The 16,035-nt window shown below is 46.1% G+C and overlaps 2 protein-coding genes across 5 annotated transcripts; one reads left to right on the top strand and one right to left on the bottom strand.

Annotated features, from left to right (window-relative positions):
* Positions 1 to 200: 200 nt before the first annotated feature.
* Positions 201 to 6,656, top strand: LOC112318413 (heterogeneous nuclear ribonucleoprotein A1; the record flags this gene model as incomplete). Of its 3 annotated transcripts, XR_002976209.3 has the most annotated exon segments (12): positions 201 to 249; positions 822 to 938; positions 1,234 to 1,380; positions 1,527 to 1,737; positions 1,839 to 1,931; positions 2,010 to 2,102; positions 2,329 to 2,403; positions 2,631 to 2,789; positions 3,358 to 3,513; positions 3,784 to 3,849; positions 6,245 to 6,320; positions 6,513 to 6,656. XR_002976209.3 is itself a non-coding variant. In XM_024575662.3 (11 exon segments), coding segments are annotated over 10 exon segments (1,156 nt in total), but the record flags the coding sequence as incomplete, so codon positions are not given.
* Positions 6,657 to 7,376: 720 nt separating this feature from the next.
* On the bottom strand, positions 7,377 to 15,168 carry NFE2 (nuclear factor, erythroid 2). 2 transcript variants are annotated; one of them, XM_024575714.3, is made up of 3 exons: positions 14,889 to 15,168; positions 10,386 to 10,561; positions 7,377 to 9,202 (listed from the first exon to the last, which is right to left on the bottom strand). In XM_024575714.3, the coding sequence occupies exons 2-3, from the start codon at positions 10,497 to 10,499 to the stop codon at positions 8,198 to 8,200; spliced, it is 1,119 nt and encodes a 372-aa protein (XP_024431482.1). In that variant the 5' UTR covers positions 10,500 to 10,561; positions 14,889 to 15,168; the 3' UTR covers positions 7,377 to 8,197. The 2 variants fall into 2 exon arrangements, with proteins under 2 accessions (XP_024431482.1, XP_045040131.1); XM_045184196.3 differs by lacking the exon at positions 14,889 to 15,168 and adding an exon at positions 10,804 to 11,072.
* Positions 15,169 to 16,035: the final 867 nt, after the last annotated feature.

Raw genomic sequence — 16,035 nt, forward strand, 5'->3', positions numbered from 1 at the left:
AAAGGGATGACGTTAACAGCAATGCAGCATCACAGACCAATTGTAATAGGAAGGTATTTCAAATATCCAATCACAGCTACTCAGGGGCGGAGTCTACCAATGCGGTAAGGGAGGAGGCGGGATAAAAGAGCGAGGCCGAAGGTAGGCTGGTAGATAACGTTCGTTACATTACTCCTTTCTGCCGGTGGACGCCGCTGAGTAAGCATCGTTGAAGTTCTCTCTTCTGCAGTCGTCATGTCTAAGTCAGAGGTGGGTAAGATGGTCTCGCCAACTTAATTTTTTTGCTCGCCCTTTCCTGAGTTCCGTGGGATGTAGTTTAGATTAGCTGCTTGCGCCAGCCCATTCGGCAGTTCTTCGGTCGCGGCCCGGGCCTACCCCTCCCAAAGTTCAGGTCGCCATTTTGTCCTCGTCGTGGCCATGAGGCCGCCGTCCCGTAACCTTTAGTTATTATGGCGGGCTTGTTCATTCCAGTAAAACTCTTAGGCATATTAAGTCGTCTTTTTTATCTTGTCTCAGTAGGTGAGTTACTTAAAAAGCAGCTATCGTCTCTTTTTGGCAATGGGCTCCTCCCGTTAAGTCCTATTGTTGTGCGTGCGTCAAAGGCGGAATAGGGACGCCTGCGCTCGCGGATTCGTACCTTCCAGCATACTGTGTCCCCCGTGGGGAGAAGCACGTGGCTCCTTGCTGCGACCCGGAGGAACAATAACTACTACTACATACATATTGTCTAGTACTACTACATATTGTCTAGTTTTGCTTAAGTGAACGGTGTTTTGCGTTAATGGGCTCATTTAATGCTTCCCTCCCTTCCCCATTCCTAGTCTCCCAAAGAGCCGGAACAGCTACGGAAGCTCTTTATCGGAGGTTTGAGCTTTGAGACAACAGATGAGAGTCTGAGGAGCCATTTTGAGCAATGGGGAACGCTCACAGACTGTGTGGTAAGATTTGGAAGAGAAAAAGGGCCGTAGAACTAGTTGATCTACTTGGCTTCTCATACTGTAGGTCTTGTCTGAATACTTAACGGGATATTGTTAGTTGGATTATAGTTGGAAGTAACTTGACAAGGGAAGGTGTGACTTTAGGTGATTAAAAAGCTCTCAATAGATTTTACTAGAAGGGAAATGGGAAACTGAAGGGTTTTGTATGAAGGCTAGTGTAGTTTCTTATTATCTCATTCAAGGTAGAAATGACAGTTTCGGCGTCTTACTATGTTTTAAATGAATTATATCTCAGGTGATGAGAGACCCAAACACCAAGCGCTCCAGAGGCTTTGGGTTTGTCACATACGCCACTGTGGAGGAGGTGGATGCAGCCATGAATGCAAGGCCACACAAGGTGGATGGAAGAGTTGTGGAACCGAAGAGGGCTGTCTCAAGAGAAGTAAGTGATTTTTCCCCCCCTTCTGTAATCATTTAGAAGTGTGCCACCAGGTGGGTATAATGTTTGGGCATGGTAACAAACTTGAATCTTAGTTTTGGGAAAGGTTTTGTTGATATTTAATTTAATTGGGTTTTTTCCTCTCTCAGGATTCTCAAAGACCAGGTGCCCACTTAACTGTGAAAAAGATTTTTGTGGGTGGTATTAAAGAAGACACTGAAGAACATCACCTAAGAGATTATTTTGAACAGTATGGAAAAATTGAAGTGATTGAAATCATGACTGACCGAGGCAGTGGCAAAAAGAGAGGCTTCGCTTTTGTAACCTTTGATGACCATGACTCTGTAGACAAGATTGTCAGTGAGTATCATGACACATTTGTTAGCTCAGGGTTCTGAAATACTGGTTGTATTCCAAATACTGAGATGATGATATTTTTATCTTCTTTTTTTCTTTTTTAGTTCAGAAATATCATACTGTTAATGGCCACAACTGTGAAGTAAGGAAAGCCCTATCTAAGCAAGAGATGGCTAGTGCTTCATCCAGCCAAAGAGGTAGGTTTGTTGCTTTCGTTAAGCCTTAAAGACCCAATTCCAATTTTTATGGTTTAACACAATTCATCTTTTCTTAAGGTCGAAGTGGTTCTGGAAACTTCGGAGGTGGTCGTGGAGGTGGTTTTGGTGGGAATGACAACTTTGGTCGTGGAGGAAACTTCAGTGGTCGAGGTACATTTGGTCATAACTTAATTACTTCACATGACTTGTCCTTTGTGCAATCTGGCGGGTATGGTCACTCACTATTCCCAATGTACTTCTGGCTTCTCACTAACCCAAAGTTAAGGTTCTGAGTATGAAACTTACTTTTGCAGTACAGAAATTATTTGCTAAAGTTTATATTTACAAGGCTGTAATTTGTATGGAATTCATACACTTTAACTCTGCTTTCTTCCAGGTGGCTTTGGTGGTAGCCGTGGTGGTGGTGGATATGGTGGCAGTGGGGATGGCTATAATGGATTTGGTAATGATGGTAAGTTTTGTGGGTTGGTTTGTTTAGGAATAAACAGGCAAAAAGTTGGGGGGGGGTGTTTGTTTTTGGCGACCTACAGAATAGGTTGGTAGAGACTAAAACTAGTAGTGCATGACAAGCTAAACTCTGACCATAACAGCATGTGAGGAGGCTGTTACCCCTTACGCTTAAACAGGTTTTGATTGTTGAATACTTTTGTCTTATTGAGAAGAACTGTATTCTTGTAGGTGGTTATGGAGGAGGCGGCCCTGGTTACTCTGGAGGAAGCAGAGGCTATGGAAGTGGTGGACAGGGTTATGGAAACCAGGGCAGTGGCTATGGCGGGAGTGGCAGCTATGACAGCTATAACAACGGAGGAGGCGGAGGCGGCTTTGGCGGTGGTAGTGGTAGGTATCCAGTGATCCAGGTACTTGGTGCAGTAGCTAGATTAGCCTTGTAGAATTTCTGCCCATGTGGGGATTAGATGCATTAATGTGGTACATTGCATGGTATTTTTTTTTTTAATGGGCTTGCTGTGCTACCTCCTAGCTTTAAGCTGGGGCCGCCTCACTCCCAAATAGATGAATAAGTGGATAGTGACATCTTCAGCTGTTCAACTGAAACTAGATTAGCTCTAATAGGATTTAGTGTCTTAATTTTGGGGGGACCATAGGGACTTAGTTGATGGATCCAGCATGTGTTTGTAGTGCCCTTGTATGGGTCAAGGATTTTAAGGCTATATAGAATATGGTCTGTTGTCATGGTGAGTTGGGTAAAATTTTAAATACTGGATTATGCAAGTGAATGCCTTGCCTGGAAAAGATGGAATACAATAATAAACGTTGGAGCCATCAGAGTTTGGGAGGAAGGCAGGTCATGCAACATTCCCCCCCCCCCCCCCCCATTTTGAACATTAAATAGATTTCAGAGCTATCATTCCTCAGTAACAGATAAAGGTCCTCTTTCCATTCCTAGGAAGCAACTTTGGAGGTGGCGGAAGCTATAATGATTTTGGCAATTACAACAATCAATCTTCAAATTTTGGACCCATGAAAGGAGGAAACTTTGGAGGCAGAAGCTCTGGCCCCTATGGTGGTGGAGGCCAATACTTTGCCAAACCACGAAACCAAGGTATAGTGAGTGTGTGAATGGTGGTTGTAGTAGTAGTAGAGGGCTAAGTGTCTTTAACTTGTACTGCTAAAGAATTCTTTGAGTCTTTAGATGACATTGTGTGAGCAATAAAAGCCTGACGATGTTTTAAGAACACTTGAGTGACTGGTAATTCAGTCGAATTGAAAATGTCAGCTGAGCTGAAACTCAAATTTGAATTTTGTTGCCTCAAATATAAAAGTTTTACTGCTTGGCACTTCGGAAGTTTAAAGGAACAAACATTGTTTTTAGGTGGCTATGGCGGTTCCAGCAGCAGCAGTAGCTATGGCAGTGGCAGAAGGTTTTAATTACTGCCAGGTAAGTAAACACCTTTTTGTGTTGCAACTTAATTGTTTTTATGATTGAAAATGAACCCAGTAACCCTAATGTAGCTAAGCAGTGCAACATAGTTAACAATGTAACTGCAGTAAATTGTGGATATTAAGTTAATATTCAGATCAGCAAAATTTGTGGGAAACAACTTGCTATTGGATTGTAGCCTTAAATCTTAATATGTTTAGATTAACAACTTTATTCCATATTGTTCAACAGGAAACAAAGCTTAGCAGGAGAGGAGAGCCAGAGAAGTGACAGGGAAGCTACAGGTTACAACAGATTTGTGAACTCAGCCAAGCACAGTGGTGGCAGGGCCTAGCTGCTACAAAGAAGACATGTTTTAGACAATACTCATGTGAATGGGCAAAAAAAACTCGAGGACTGTATTTGTGACTAATTGTATAACAGGTTATTTTAGTTTCTGTTCTGTGGAAAGTGTAAAGCATTCCAACAAAGGGTTTTTAATGTAGTTTTTTTTTTTCTTTTTGCACCCATGCTGTTGATTGCTAAATGTAATAGTCTGATCATGACGCTGAATAAATGTGTCTTTTTTTTTAAATGTGCTGTGTAAAGTTAGTCTACTCTGAAGCCATCTTGGTAAATTACCCCAACAGTGTGAAGTTAGAATTCCTTCAGGGTGATGCCAGATTCCATTTGAAATTTATTTACAAATAAACCTGCTTGGGCACACATCACTGTCTTCAGAAAACTTGGTGTAGTTGAATTGATAAGTTACTGTGTTGTGACCTGGAGTTCACCATTAAAAGGGTCACCCAAGCAGAGTCATGGAGTTTATTTGGTTACTAATGGTTGTTGGCACATCCTATGCGATATACTAAATTGAATTATGGTACCAGATAAAATTATAGATGGGAATGAAGTTTGTGTATCATCCATTATCATGTGTAATCAATAAACGATTTAATATCCTCTTGAATGGAATGACAACTGTATGGATTTGGGACTGGCAGAGCTTTGGACTTTCCCTACCCACTACCTATGAATGTTGAATGCTTCTGTCACCAATTCAAATTCAGAACTTTGCCAGAGATTAGAAACCAGCTGTTGGCTAATGCCAAAATCCACAGATTAGAAGTGTTTTGGGAGACGTTTTTAAACTTATCAGAACCAGTAAGAATTTCTTAATTCTACACTACATTAAAGGAAAACTGCAGTTTAATTTGTTCTGGTTGGGTGGGTCTTTATAGAGACTTACAGATTTTAATCACACTAGTTGCCTATTTGGAGATTAACATTATGGAGATGTTGAAGAACCATACTGCTTACAAACATGCTCACTGCAGTTTTCCTTTAAACATGGCACAAGATCACATAACCATCCTAAAATGTTAATTGTATAGAAAATGATTTCTAAAGTTAACTTAATATCCAGTGATTGTTATTTGTATATAGGTTCTTTTGAGCCTTCCCTTTGATACCCTCAATTTCAGTGCCATTGTACCTACTTAGTAGCATAGAGATTTGTTTATCACTAGGACTGTATTTCATCCTATGGGTGTGTTACTTGGAAGTTTGGGGAGGGGAGGGGGGTGGAGGTGGATGGGAGGTGGATGTGGGTGGGAAAGCATGGATGGATGATACAGTTCCATGGGTTTGATACTGGCTGAGTTTGCAATGGCAGGTGGAACCTTAACTGTTGAGGGAGTTTGCAGATACCTCAGGATTCCTGACAATGCCTTTAAAGATCCAGGAGAGATGTTCAGCTACTAGGAACTGCTAGCAAGTATAGCGCGAATGACTGCGAGCTCAGACACTCTACAGCTGAGAGTAGACACTTGTGGTATGTGGAGTACAGATAAGCCAGGGGCAGTCCACGACACGCTCCATGAAAGCTAGGAGGGAGTGAAGTTTCAGTGACCATCGCAAGGAAGGAGGCAGACAAGAGTAAGGCACACCTGACTCTTAGGACTAGCAGTCAGATCCAGGAGGAAAGGTTTTATTGCTATGCTGGTAGGTAAGAACAGATTTTACTTACATCCATATAGTTACCTAAATTCCAGTTTTCTGTTATATTTTCCTTAATGTATTGAGCCAAAACTAGTCCAGTTAAGCTGAACTTGGTTTTCTGGAGATGGATTATTTTATAAACTGGCACCATAGTCTTAGTGGATCCCAATGGAAGGAAATGAGCATTTTATCTCTACTGTGAATTATAAATTTTTGCCCTTTAATTTTGACTTATTTCCTTCCTTCCTTTGACCCATTTCCTTAAAACAATGGCTCAAAGTAATGCATTACAATCTTCCCCAAAATGATGGTGGGAGGGTGGGTGGGCCTCTGGGGGGGGTGGGGGGTTTAGCCTGTGATGGGTCTCGGTCTCAGAAAAGCTAGTTCTAAAGGTTGTTTGCTTTTCTAGGGAGGAGTCTGCTACTACAGGTTATCAACTGTTTAAAAAAAAAAAAAACTCATCTGTCCAAGATTATGGTTAAAAGGTAAGTTTTTATAAAGTAATAGCAAGATGCTTGGTATTACCAAAGTGGAGAATGAGCCTGCCTCAGACCAAAATGACTTCATAATCTCTCAGAATTCTGTTCAAACAACTGGGCTCCATTAAAGAGAATGGGAATCTTTCGCCTGCTTGTATAAATATTACATAACTTTTTTTCTTTCTTTCTTTTTGCCAGGAGCATCCTTTTGAGGACAGCCTTTATCTGAGCCACTGTGTACTTCATTTTTAACTGCCATGCAGTTTTCATTAGCTGTGCTGCAGCTTGAGTTAATCATTCAGTTATATGAATGGACTTTTTAAATAAAATGCTTTTAATTTGTTTCTGCTTATTTTCATTTTCTGCTTTCACAATACAATAAACTTGATAATGTGCATTTCAAGTTTGGGGGTGAGAAATACAGGAGATAATTACATAGCAGGTGTTAGCTAAACAATTTTTTAGCAGGGTCAATCTAAAGGAACGGGGCTTTAGATAAGTTTATCCCATTGGCACCATCATTTAGTGGAATCTGAGAAACTGGGTTCTCACTGTGGGACTAAATCCTGGTCCTGTTAGAAGTAAACTATTGGCTATTTTCCATTTGTACATACCGTTTTTCTAGCTCTCCTGGCAAGAGAAAATCAAGTTGGAAAAAAAGCCAGAGCTGCATGCCACCGTTTCCTCTGAGAGGTGAACCTATTAAGTTCTGGAGAGGCATAGTGGATGTCATCTTTGGTGGACATGTATGGGCCAGCTATCTTAGGGTTTAAAAAAGTAAGGCCAGGCGTAAGAAGATGAATATGGAAGGGAGAAGAAAGCTGCTCAACGGTCATGAATCTAAAGTACTTTTAAAAACAATTTTAGCAAGCTAACAGTTTACCCTACTGTTTTTAGGAGGGAGGTCATACAGCCTCGCTTTTAACTCAGCAGGGTAGGGTTGAGGGGGTTGGTGAGGTGTGTGAACCTAGAGGCCAGCCACCTTGCTACTTAATCTCCATTTGTGACTAAATGTGGTTTCTGAAAAGCTTGGTAAGATAGGACAGTTGGGACTACTGGAGATTTGCTAAAAGCATTTTAATTTATTGAGGTGACAGTTAAAGCATTATTGAAAAACTTAACACATCTACATTGTGTACATTGAGGAAGTAGATACAAGGAAAACAGTTTACCTGTTCAAGTTCTTGAAAACTGACTCATTCTAGTTCAGAACCATATTCCCCCTTATGCTTTAGGCACTGCAGAGCTTACAAGGTGCTTATTAGTAAATTATTGACTAGACGTCTAAGTTTGCCTCAATTTTAAATTCCCTAAACCTGGACTGGAAACCATGTTTTTCGAAATGTATAGGTATGAAGATTCCACATCTTAGATCACTTTTCTTTGTTTTTGTCAATACTGTAGTGTGTTAACTGAACCTGGAAATAAGGCTTCCCTATTGGCATGGAGCTGGTAAAGTGGAATATAAGCAAAATACCGCAAATAGGTAACTTGTATAATTTAGTCCCTGAGAAAATTGGGAACCACACACTTCCAGATAAGGAAATGTGTCAGGGAGGTTTGATTGAACTTTGGTGTGGCATCTGAAAATTACATGAAGAAAAGTATATTTTTGTATACACGCTAATAGAAGGAAGATAACAATAGAAGTCTGTGGAGGGCCTTACATGCCAAAGCTCAAAGGAGGTGGAGATCGGAGACCTGGGAAGCTGAAAGATTCCAGCCTTCCCCTCACCTACTTGCCTCAAGGCAAGCCTCATTAAACACATCTTGACCCAACAAATGTCAAGTTTTTCATTGTAGTCCCCTTAAAGGCCTCAGGGTCCAGGAGTACCTTTATCAGAAGGGAATAGAAATCACCTGGACCCCACTGTGGAGCCCACTCAGTCTGTGGCCTCAATCTTGGTCCCCCTGGGAACCAGGAATATGGCCCCATCAGCAGCCTGTTGCAGTGCATACTCTTCAGGAGAGTAGTTGTTGCCAGCTTCATCGCGCAGGTGCTGGAAAATGTCACAGTACAGTTCAGTCAGCTGTTGGCGCATCACCTCTAGGGTCCGGTCGGCCTCCCCTCGGGCCCTGAGTAGCCGCTCCCGCTCACTGCCAAGCCTCTCCAGTTCCCGCTCCAGCTGCACAATTGTCTCCAACTTCCTCTTGCGACAGTTCTGGGCAGCCACCTTGTTCTTGCCTCTACGTCGAATGTCCCGGACTAGTGCCAGCTGACTTTCTGTCAGCGGGTACCGTGCCAACAGCTCATTAAAGTCATCTACTGGCAAGTTGACAATCTTGTCCGTGGGGAAGGGGATCTTCATGGCCAGGGCCCGACGCTCATCCCGACTCCCTGCCTCCCCCCGTGCAGTAGGCTTGGACCGCACAGGGCCCGAGGAGGGCTGTAAGGCTAAGGGGGTCTCAGCAGGTGGCAAGGCATAGTTGGGGTGGGCCAAGGAGTTGGGCATGAGTGAGTAGGGGTACTCCACCGGGTACATCTCTACATACTCGCTGCGCCGCCGACCAGCCTCTGTCCCCTCCAGCTCGAGAGATTCAGCATCACTATAATTGAGGGATAATCCTGAGTCGGATTCTGGGTCTTCTTGGGGCTTGGATGGCCCAGCTGGCAGGCCGATATCCAGGAGGGCTAAGGGGTCTGGGAGGGGCTCACTGAGGAGGCCTGAGAGGGTCAGTGGCTTGGAGACTGGTATGGCAATGTTACCATAAGAGTATGGAGGGTCTGGGACATGAGCTGAGGTTACTGGGAGCTCATAAGGTGGAGGAAGGGAGAAGCCAGCATCTGGATGGATTGAGCAGGGACAATAAGTTGGGGGTGGCGGGGGCCCAGGGTATGGCGCTGGGCCTGGGGGCTCAAAGGATGGCTCACTTGGAGCATTTAGGCCCTGCAAGAAAAGACAAAGAAGTTTGGAGACAGGCTGAGGAAGAGAGCCAGCTCTCTCAGGACCACGCTGGGTCCTTCTGAAAGACCCAGTGAGATAATAACAAGGGAACAGAAAGGTGCTAAAAATCATTGAAAGCTTCTAGAGTTGCAATGAAGCTATTTCAAGAAGAAAGCTTCTTAAACAGGAATGGAAGTCACTGAGGTCAGACTTCAGAAAGAACTAGCATTACAACAATCATAGAATCTCCTCCTCAGTAGATCTGACTGGGTTGAAATGCCTCATGTTCTTTTATTTCTTTCAGGAAGACAAGGAGTTGTTATGCAGGATGACCCCTGCGAACCCTTTCCTGCTGTGGTTATCTAGGGTCAAAAGGTTAAATTCAGATCTTAGCCATGCCCTGCGTGCCCAGCAGAGGGAGCTGCTGTGTGGAAGCAGGGTTTAAGGGCAGATCCTGAGGGCCCATGCACGGTGGCAGGGGAGAAAAAAGGGGCAGGCACAGAACCAGATCTGGGGGGTTAAGAGTCACCTTGGGGAGTTGGCACAAGCTCTACCCTCTACTCTTCAGTCCCTCTGTCCCTTCCCAGGTGCAGAGAGGCGAAAAGAACATGCTAGAAACAGGGCCCCCAACCCACATAGGGGAGCCACCCTGCTCTAGCCCAGCTGGGGACAAAGGCATCATTGTTAGGCCAACAGATACCCCTTTGTCCAACTAGTAGGAGGAGAGGACCCCGGCATTGACTGACCCCCCTTCCTGAGGCCCCTGAAGTACTGCTCAGCTACCTGGGGGAAAGGGGCCCAGCTGCTGAGGGCAGGGGGAGAAAATGAAGGAAGAAGATGAGCAGGATTGGAGAAGGAAGTCAGAGGGAAGAAGGTGAGAAAGGGAAGGCTGAGCAGAAGGTGGGGTAGAGAGATGTGAACAGAGTGGCTGCTGAGAGAGATTATACCCCTAATCAGATCCTTCTTTCCCCAACACTCCTGTCTCCTGCTCTTCCACACCCCTTCCCCTTCATGTTCTGGTCCAACAACTAGATCTCCCTGCTACTCCAGCCTTTTCTTTTTCAGTCCTTGGAACATTTCCAGCCTGAGACCCTGAGCCCTCCTTGTTTCAGCTACCTGCCTCAGTCCCAGCTAAACTCCCTGCTCCTCTACCCTTCCCTTCCCCTGCTCCCTCAGTCCTACTCACCTGCAGCTCAGTGATGGACATGATCTCTTGCCAAGTCAGTTCCATCTCGCCCAGCTCCGGGGTGGGCAGCTGTGTCACCCTATTCCTGCTCTGCTGGGGAGGACACGGGGGCATCCTACTGGGCCAGAGCCAGGGCCTGGTCCAGGGTCCCCCAAAGCCCAAATGGCTCCAGCAACCTGTGTCAAAGGATAAATGGGAGTTAGGGCTTTCCTGGTAGGGGTAAGCAATTTTGTCCTGCCTGCCTCCACAGAGAGGTTCCTTCCAATGTCACCTGATAGAAGGAGAGACCTCATCCCCTCTCACTCATGCTATCAACCAACTCCTTAAGCTATTGCAGAAAGTCTTTTTCTGTGGTGTGATCTCTACCTCACCTGCTATGGCTGTAGTGAGTTCCTTTGGTAGCACATTAGATCTTTACCTTTTTTTCAGATAAGAGGCCGTCTCTTTTCCCTACTTCTTTCTCCCCAAAATTGTATCACTGGCTGGGGCAGAAACCACGTCTTCTGAGGCTTTCCCCCCCATTTTCTGGGGCAACATCAGAGATCACGCCTGCTTTCCTCCTCTGTTCTCAGTTTTAGGATCTCTGACTTTTCTTCCCAATATGACAGTGAGTGCTTGGGGATCCCCAAGGAGTGTGTTGTGGGAAGAGCCAAGCAGACAGTCCCTCCCCTTCTCTGAGATATGGCCCAGGCCTGCTGGCTGATAGCAGCCCTGCCCTCTCCTCCTAGCCTGGCCCTGGACTCCCCTGCGTTGGCCAGATAAGAAGTTTATCAGCTGCAAGCAGCAGAGGGAGGAATGGTCTCTGGAGTCACTGGACCTCTGCCCTGTATCCCCACAGGGTCATCTTGGCCATACTCCAACCCACAGCTAGGGATCTTTCCTCTTCTAAGGTAATACAACTGTAACAAAGAACTTATTAAGTATTGGTCAAGAAGTATTGGTTAAGTGTGGTACAAGTATTTGTTTATGAGACTGACTTTCACAGAGATCCTATAAGGTCCATTCAGAAATTGAGACCCAAGCTGGTACATAGCAGAGTCAGGTCTGGAACCTCTATTGACGGAGTCTACCAGCCTATATCACCTTCCAGGCACCTTCTCATTCTGCTCCTCTATCTTCATACCCCAAGCCTTTAATGGTGGTCTACATCACCAGTTCTTTCTGTGGGATCTCAGTCTTTTTCCTCCTCTTCTGGGGAATATCTCTTTCAAGCCTTGAATACACATTCCCCTCCAGTCCCTTTCTCTTTTGATCTGGGCTCCAACTGCGGGTCTGTCACAAAGTAGCTGTGTGATGTTGGGCAAGTCATCGCACTTCTCTGAGCCTCTGTTTCCTCATTTGTAAAACCAGGGTGTTGGACAAGTGGAACTTGGAGGTCCCTTTCTGCTCAGACAGCTTAACTTTCTCATCAAACCCTCACCTCTGCCTTCATCTTCTCTCTGTGAGCCTTCTCCTCAACCTACTCTCTGTTCCCTGACAGCCCTCTTCCCTCGCATCTGTTCTCCCTGCCTTCAGCAAGAAATTCCGAGTAGATTTGGTAGAAACCTCCTGATCTCTTAGGGCTAGACACTACACCCCACTCCTGCCATATAAGTAAAAGCTAGGGTTGGAGAATTATAGAACAAATAGGACAGGATGACCTCAAACTGCATGACCTTAGATTACCACAAGGATGGCCTATCACAGCTTGATATGGAGTCTACTCTGACTTACAACATAATTAGTGAGAACTGCAAATTATCCTTTTGAAAGAGGATCTCCCCTACCTCCTGTCCCTAACCCCTTGTTCTATCACCATCCCCAGAGCTGAGAGGTGGTGTAGGCACAGGCCCTTGGCCAGTGGGCAGAATGGGTGGGGTGTTTATGTCTGTCCAGGATGCCATTTCAACACCGGAACCCCACCCTCCCCCACCCAGGTTCTGGAGGAAATTGCCCAAAGGCAAAGTGAATGGAGAAGGGGTTTATGGGGCAGGGACAATGGCTCTTGCCTCATAGTCCTTCACACACACACACACACACACACACACACACACACACACATACACACCTACCCCCACCCTTCGTCTCTCCTTATATCTTCCTAAATATGACTCTTAGGTGCAGTACAAAGACCCTGCCCTAGGAGGCAGGATACAGGTTCTCTGGCCTTCCAGATGCATGCATGGCCCTGGGCAAATTGCTTCACATTCAGTCTCTTCCATTTAATGGAAACAGGACTGAGGAATCTTTTTGTTGTGCGAGGCAGTCAATTGTGTCTAGCTCAGGCAGTCACAAACTTTATTGTGCATCAGATTCACCCAGGGTAGTTGTAAAAACAGAATCCTGAATGCCACCCCCGACTGCTGAATTGAATTCATAGGTGTGGGTACCTAGCAATCGGCATTTTAACAAGTGCCCTGGTGTTTCTGATGCCAGAGGCCCATTGCACTTTGAGAAATACTACACTAGTCCAACCATATGAATTTACAGGAAAAAAATACAAAGCCAGAATGGAGTCCAGCAAGTGATCTCTAGGCTTCTCCGAGCTTCAAATCCTTGACCTAGGCACCACTGGGTTCTGACTGCCCCAGTATCTGAGACTAGGTAGCAGCTCCTTCTCATGAAGACCATGAGCTCTATCTTTCCCTCACCATAGGACAAGGAAATGAGAATCCAGAAGGGGCCCAGAGGGAGGCAAGAGGTTGGAGAAGGGGGAGTTAAAGAGAACCTCTGGATCAGCTCTAACCAGCTTTCTGATACAGTGGCAAGTTTGTACTAGGTCAAAGGAGAGAAGTATGTTTTTCCCTAAACACTCAGCAATGTTCTTCTATGTACCAGGCATATGGCCCTCTGAGTCTTAGGAGCCTACCCTTCTGAGGACCATCCAGAGGTTTGTCAGCCGGTGGTATAAATCAGGGAAGAGGGTATAGTCAGAATTGAATCAAAAGGAATGTCACAGAGGGTACAGAAACTAGAGAGATACTGGGAAAGTGGAGCAGGACTTCCTATGTCCCTTTTCCCTTACAATAATCAGTTCCTGCTTCCCAGTTTAGCCCAAACTTTGTGGTCCCACAGCCATCTTACTCCTCAACATTGTGTATCAGGTAGGACTGGAGCCATCTCCAGGAACTATAAATCCACCCTTTATTCCCATCCTGATGGTCCTACCCAGAAAGATCTTATCACAATCCCTGAGTACTCACAGAATGACAGGAGGCTTTATGCTTAAGGATGCAGGATGAGAACTATTTAAAGAGGGATGCTGGGGAGAGGAAGACCTTTGGCCTCAACTGCTGCCCTAAGGCTCTAACTGCCTTGACAAGGGGGAGGGGACCCTGGACTCTGGGACCCTGTTCTTTTTATTTTTTTTAACTGAATTTAGAGAGAGGAAGGAAGAGAGAGAGGGAGAGAGAGAAAAACATAGATTTGTTTTTCCATTTATTTGTGTATTCACTGGTTGATTCTTGTCTGTGCCCTGACTGGGGATTGAACCCACAACCTTGGCATATAGCCAACTGAGCTACCCTGGTAGGGCCCTGGGACCTTTGTCCGAGGCTTATTAGACTACTCCACCTTTCCAGGTGTCAATAGAAGCAGTGAAAGAATGAAGAGAGATCAGTGAACTTGGGATGTGGAGTGGCAGGTGAGCAACTTACAAAGATTAGGAAGAATCCCCAAAGAGGGAGAGGGACACAGAGATGAGAGAGAAACAAAGAGAATGGAGGAAAAAGAGAGAGAAATTGAGGTGATCAGAGCGCAGTCCCATCTCCTGGGGGCGTACATAACTCAAACAGGTATATGGGAACAAGGGAGAGAGGAACAAGTTTTTGCCATTCTGTCACTTGGTCCTTAGACCCCAAACTGCAGTCTTTGCGGGGCCAATGACTAGAGAGTCCCAACCTCTGCCCCTCTTCTCTTCCACTGCTTCCCAGCTCACTCCCTTCCTGCTGCCTATATTTCCAGTTGGAAGGAGCTATCCTGGTAATGCGGTACCTTCCTTTTCCTTCCAGTTATAGCTGATCCTTATTGCCCAGAGAAGAGAAGAGGCAAAGGACTAGCTTTCCCTACTTCTACCACCGCATCTTGCTGCAACAACACTTCTCCGTGATCCAGATATCCACTCAGTTCCTCAGCCTCCACCAAACCTTCCCAGCCAGCTGGCCAAAGCAGCATGATGGAAGGGAGAGGAGAAAGGGTGATACTATTTTCCCCAGGGCAACCAGCCTGCTGAAGGGTTACTCAGGGTCATTCTCCAGCCCCTCAGGGGTACCTCAAGGGATCACTGTCTGGCCCACACACACAGTGTTTTACCCCAAGAATCCCAGAACACTCCAGAAGCCATCTAGTTCTTCTTCCAGAGGAGTTCCTAAAGATGCCAAATTCCTAAACCAGGGTCAGCCTGGAAGGTCTGAGATCTCTTAAGAACATACCAAAGTTGGATATTTTCTCCCTCTGCCTCCTCCACCTCCCCAGCCTGTCCCTGGATCCCACTGGAAGCTCCCTCCCAACCCACCCCTCAGGCACCTGTGGCAGGGTCCAAGCAGAGTGCAGAGAGAGATGAGGCTCCGAGTGCTGTCTCTGGGGAGGCAGGGCCTGGGCTGACACCTCCTGGGTGAGGATCCCTGCTACCTCTGAGAACCTGGGAGGTCTGTGCCCCGCCTCCTGGCCATTGCTGAACTCTGAGTGTGGAGGCTCAGACTGATCACGGGGAGCTCCACAGCGGCACAGTCCCTTCTCTGAAGCCCTGGGGCCTGACTTCTTCGTCCTTCCTCCAACCCTCCCCTTTCCCCATGGCCCTCCTCTCCTTCTGCCCCTTCTGGCCAAGAGAGGAAACTTGAGCCCCGTGTGGTTTCTGCCCATACCCCACCCCCACCCTGATCCCGGCCAGCAGGGGCACACATGGCTCCAAGCCTCTCTCAGCCCTCCTTTTGAGCCCAGGAGTCCAGCCAGGTCTGTGTTTCTCCCATGCAGATGATGAATTGCAAGCTGATGGTCCACTCCAAAGTGACCTCCAAACTTTATACAAGTTGTAACCTGCTGCCCTCTGCTCTCTTAGGAACAGGGAAACTGAGTCATAGCAAGGTGGAAGGCAGCTGAAGAAAAGGACCAGGTTTCTAGTGTTCCAGCTGTTTAGGCAAGTGGGCATTTAGGGTACTGCTTTTATTTAAGGAAAGCCTGGGTTCTGGTAAAGGGGTAGGGGAGCTATTTTGGGAAGAAGGGACAGCCGGCTGCTTTGATGTATCCTTTCACCTGTAGCCTTTTCCCCTCCCCCTACAGCCTCAGATGTCCCAGGACAAAGGCCTCTTTCTTGGCTAGGTTTGTTGTCAGTGTGAGGGGAGTTGGGGGTGGGGATTGTGCCCAGCAGGGACATTATTCACCTCCCTTAAAGGGGACCCCAGGTGCCCTCTGTCCTTCTTTCTTCCAGGCAAGGCCCCCCAAACACATGGACAGGCCAGGACATGTGTGTAGGATATTAGGTCTATCCCCCAGCACCCACAGCAACTCTGTGTCAGATCAATAAATACCCCCAGGAGTCACTCATTCTTCCCTTTGCCTTCAACACATGACCCAAGTCCCAAGCCAAACAGATCTCTTTCCAGAGACTAGAAAACAATCTTGCTTCCTCCTAGTTTTTAGTGGAAATCCTTCTTATGTCTAGCTTCAGTATTAT

This window comes from Desmodus rotundus, unplaced genomic scaffold, assembly GCF_022682495.2.
Source record: "Desmodus rotundus isolate HL8 unplaced genomic scaffold, HLdesRot8A.1 manual_scaffold_426, whole genome shotgun sequence".
In the NCBI taxonomy this organism is placed as follows: Eukaryota; Metazoa; Chordata; class Mammalia; order Chiroptera; family Phyllostomidae; genus Desmodus; species Desmodus rotundus.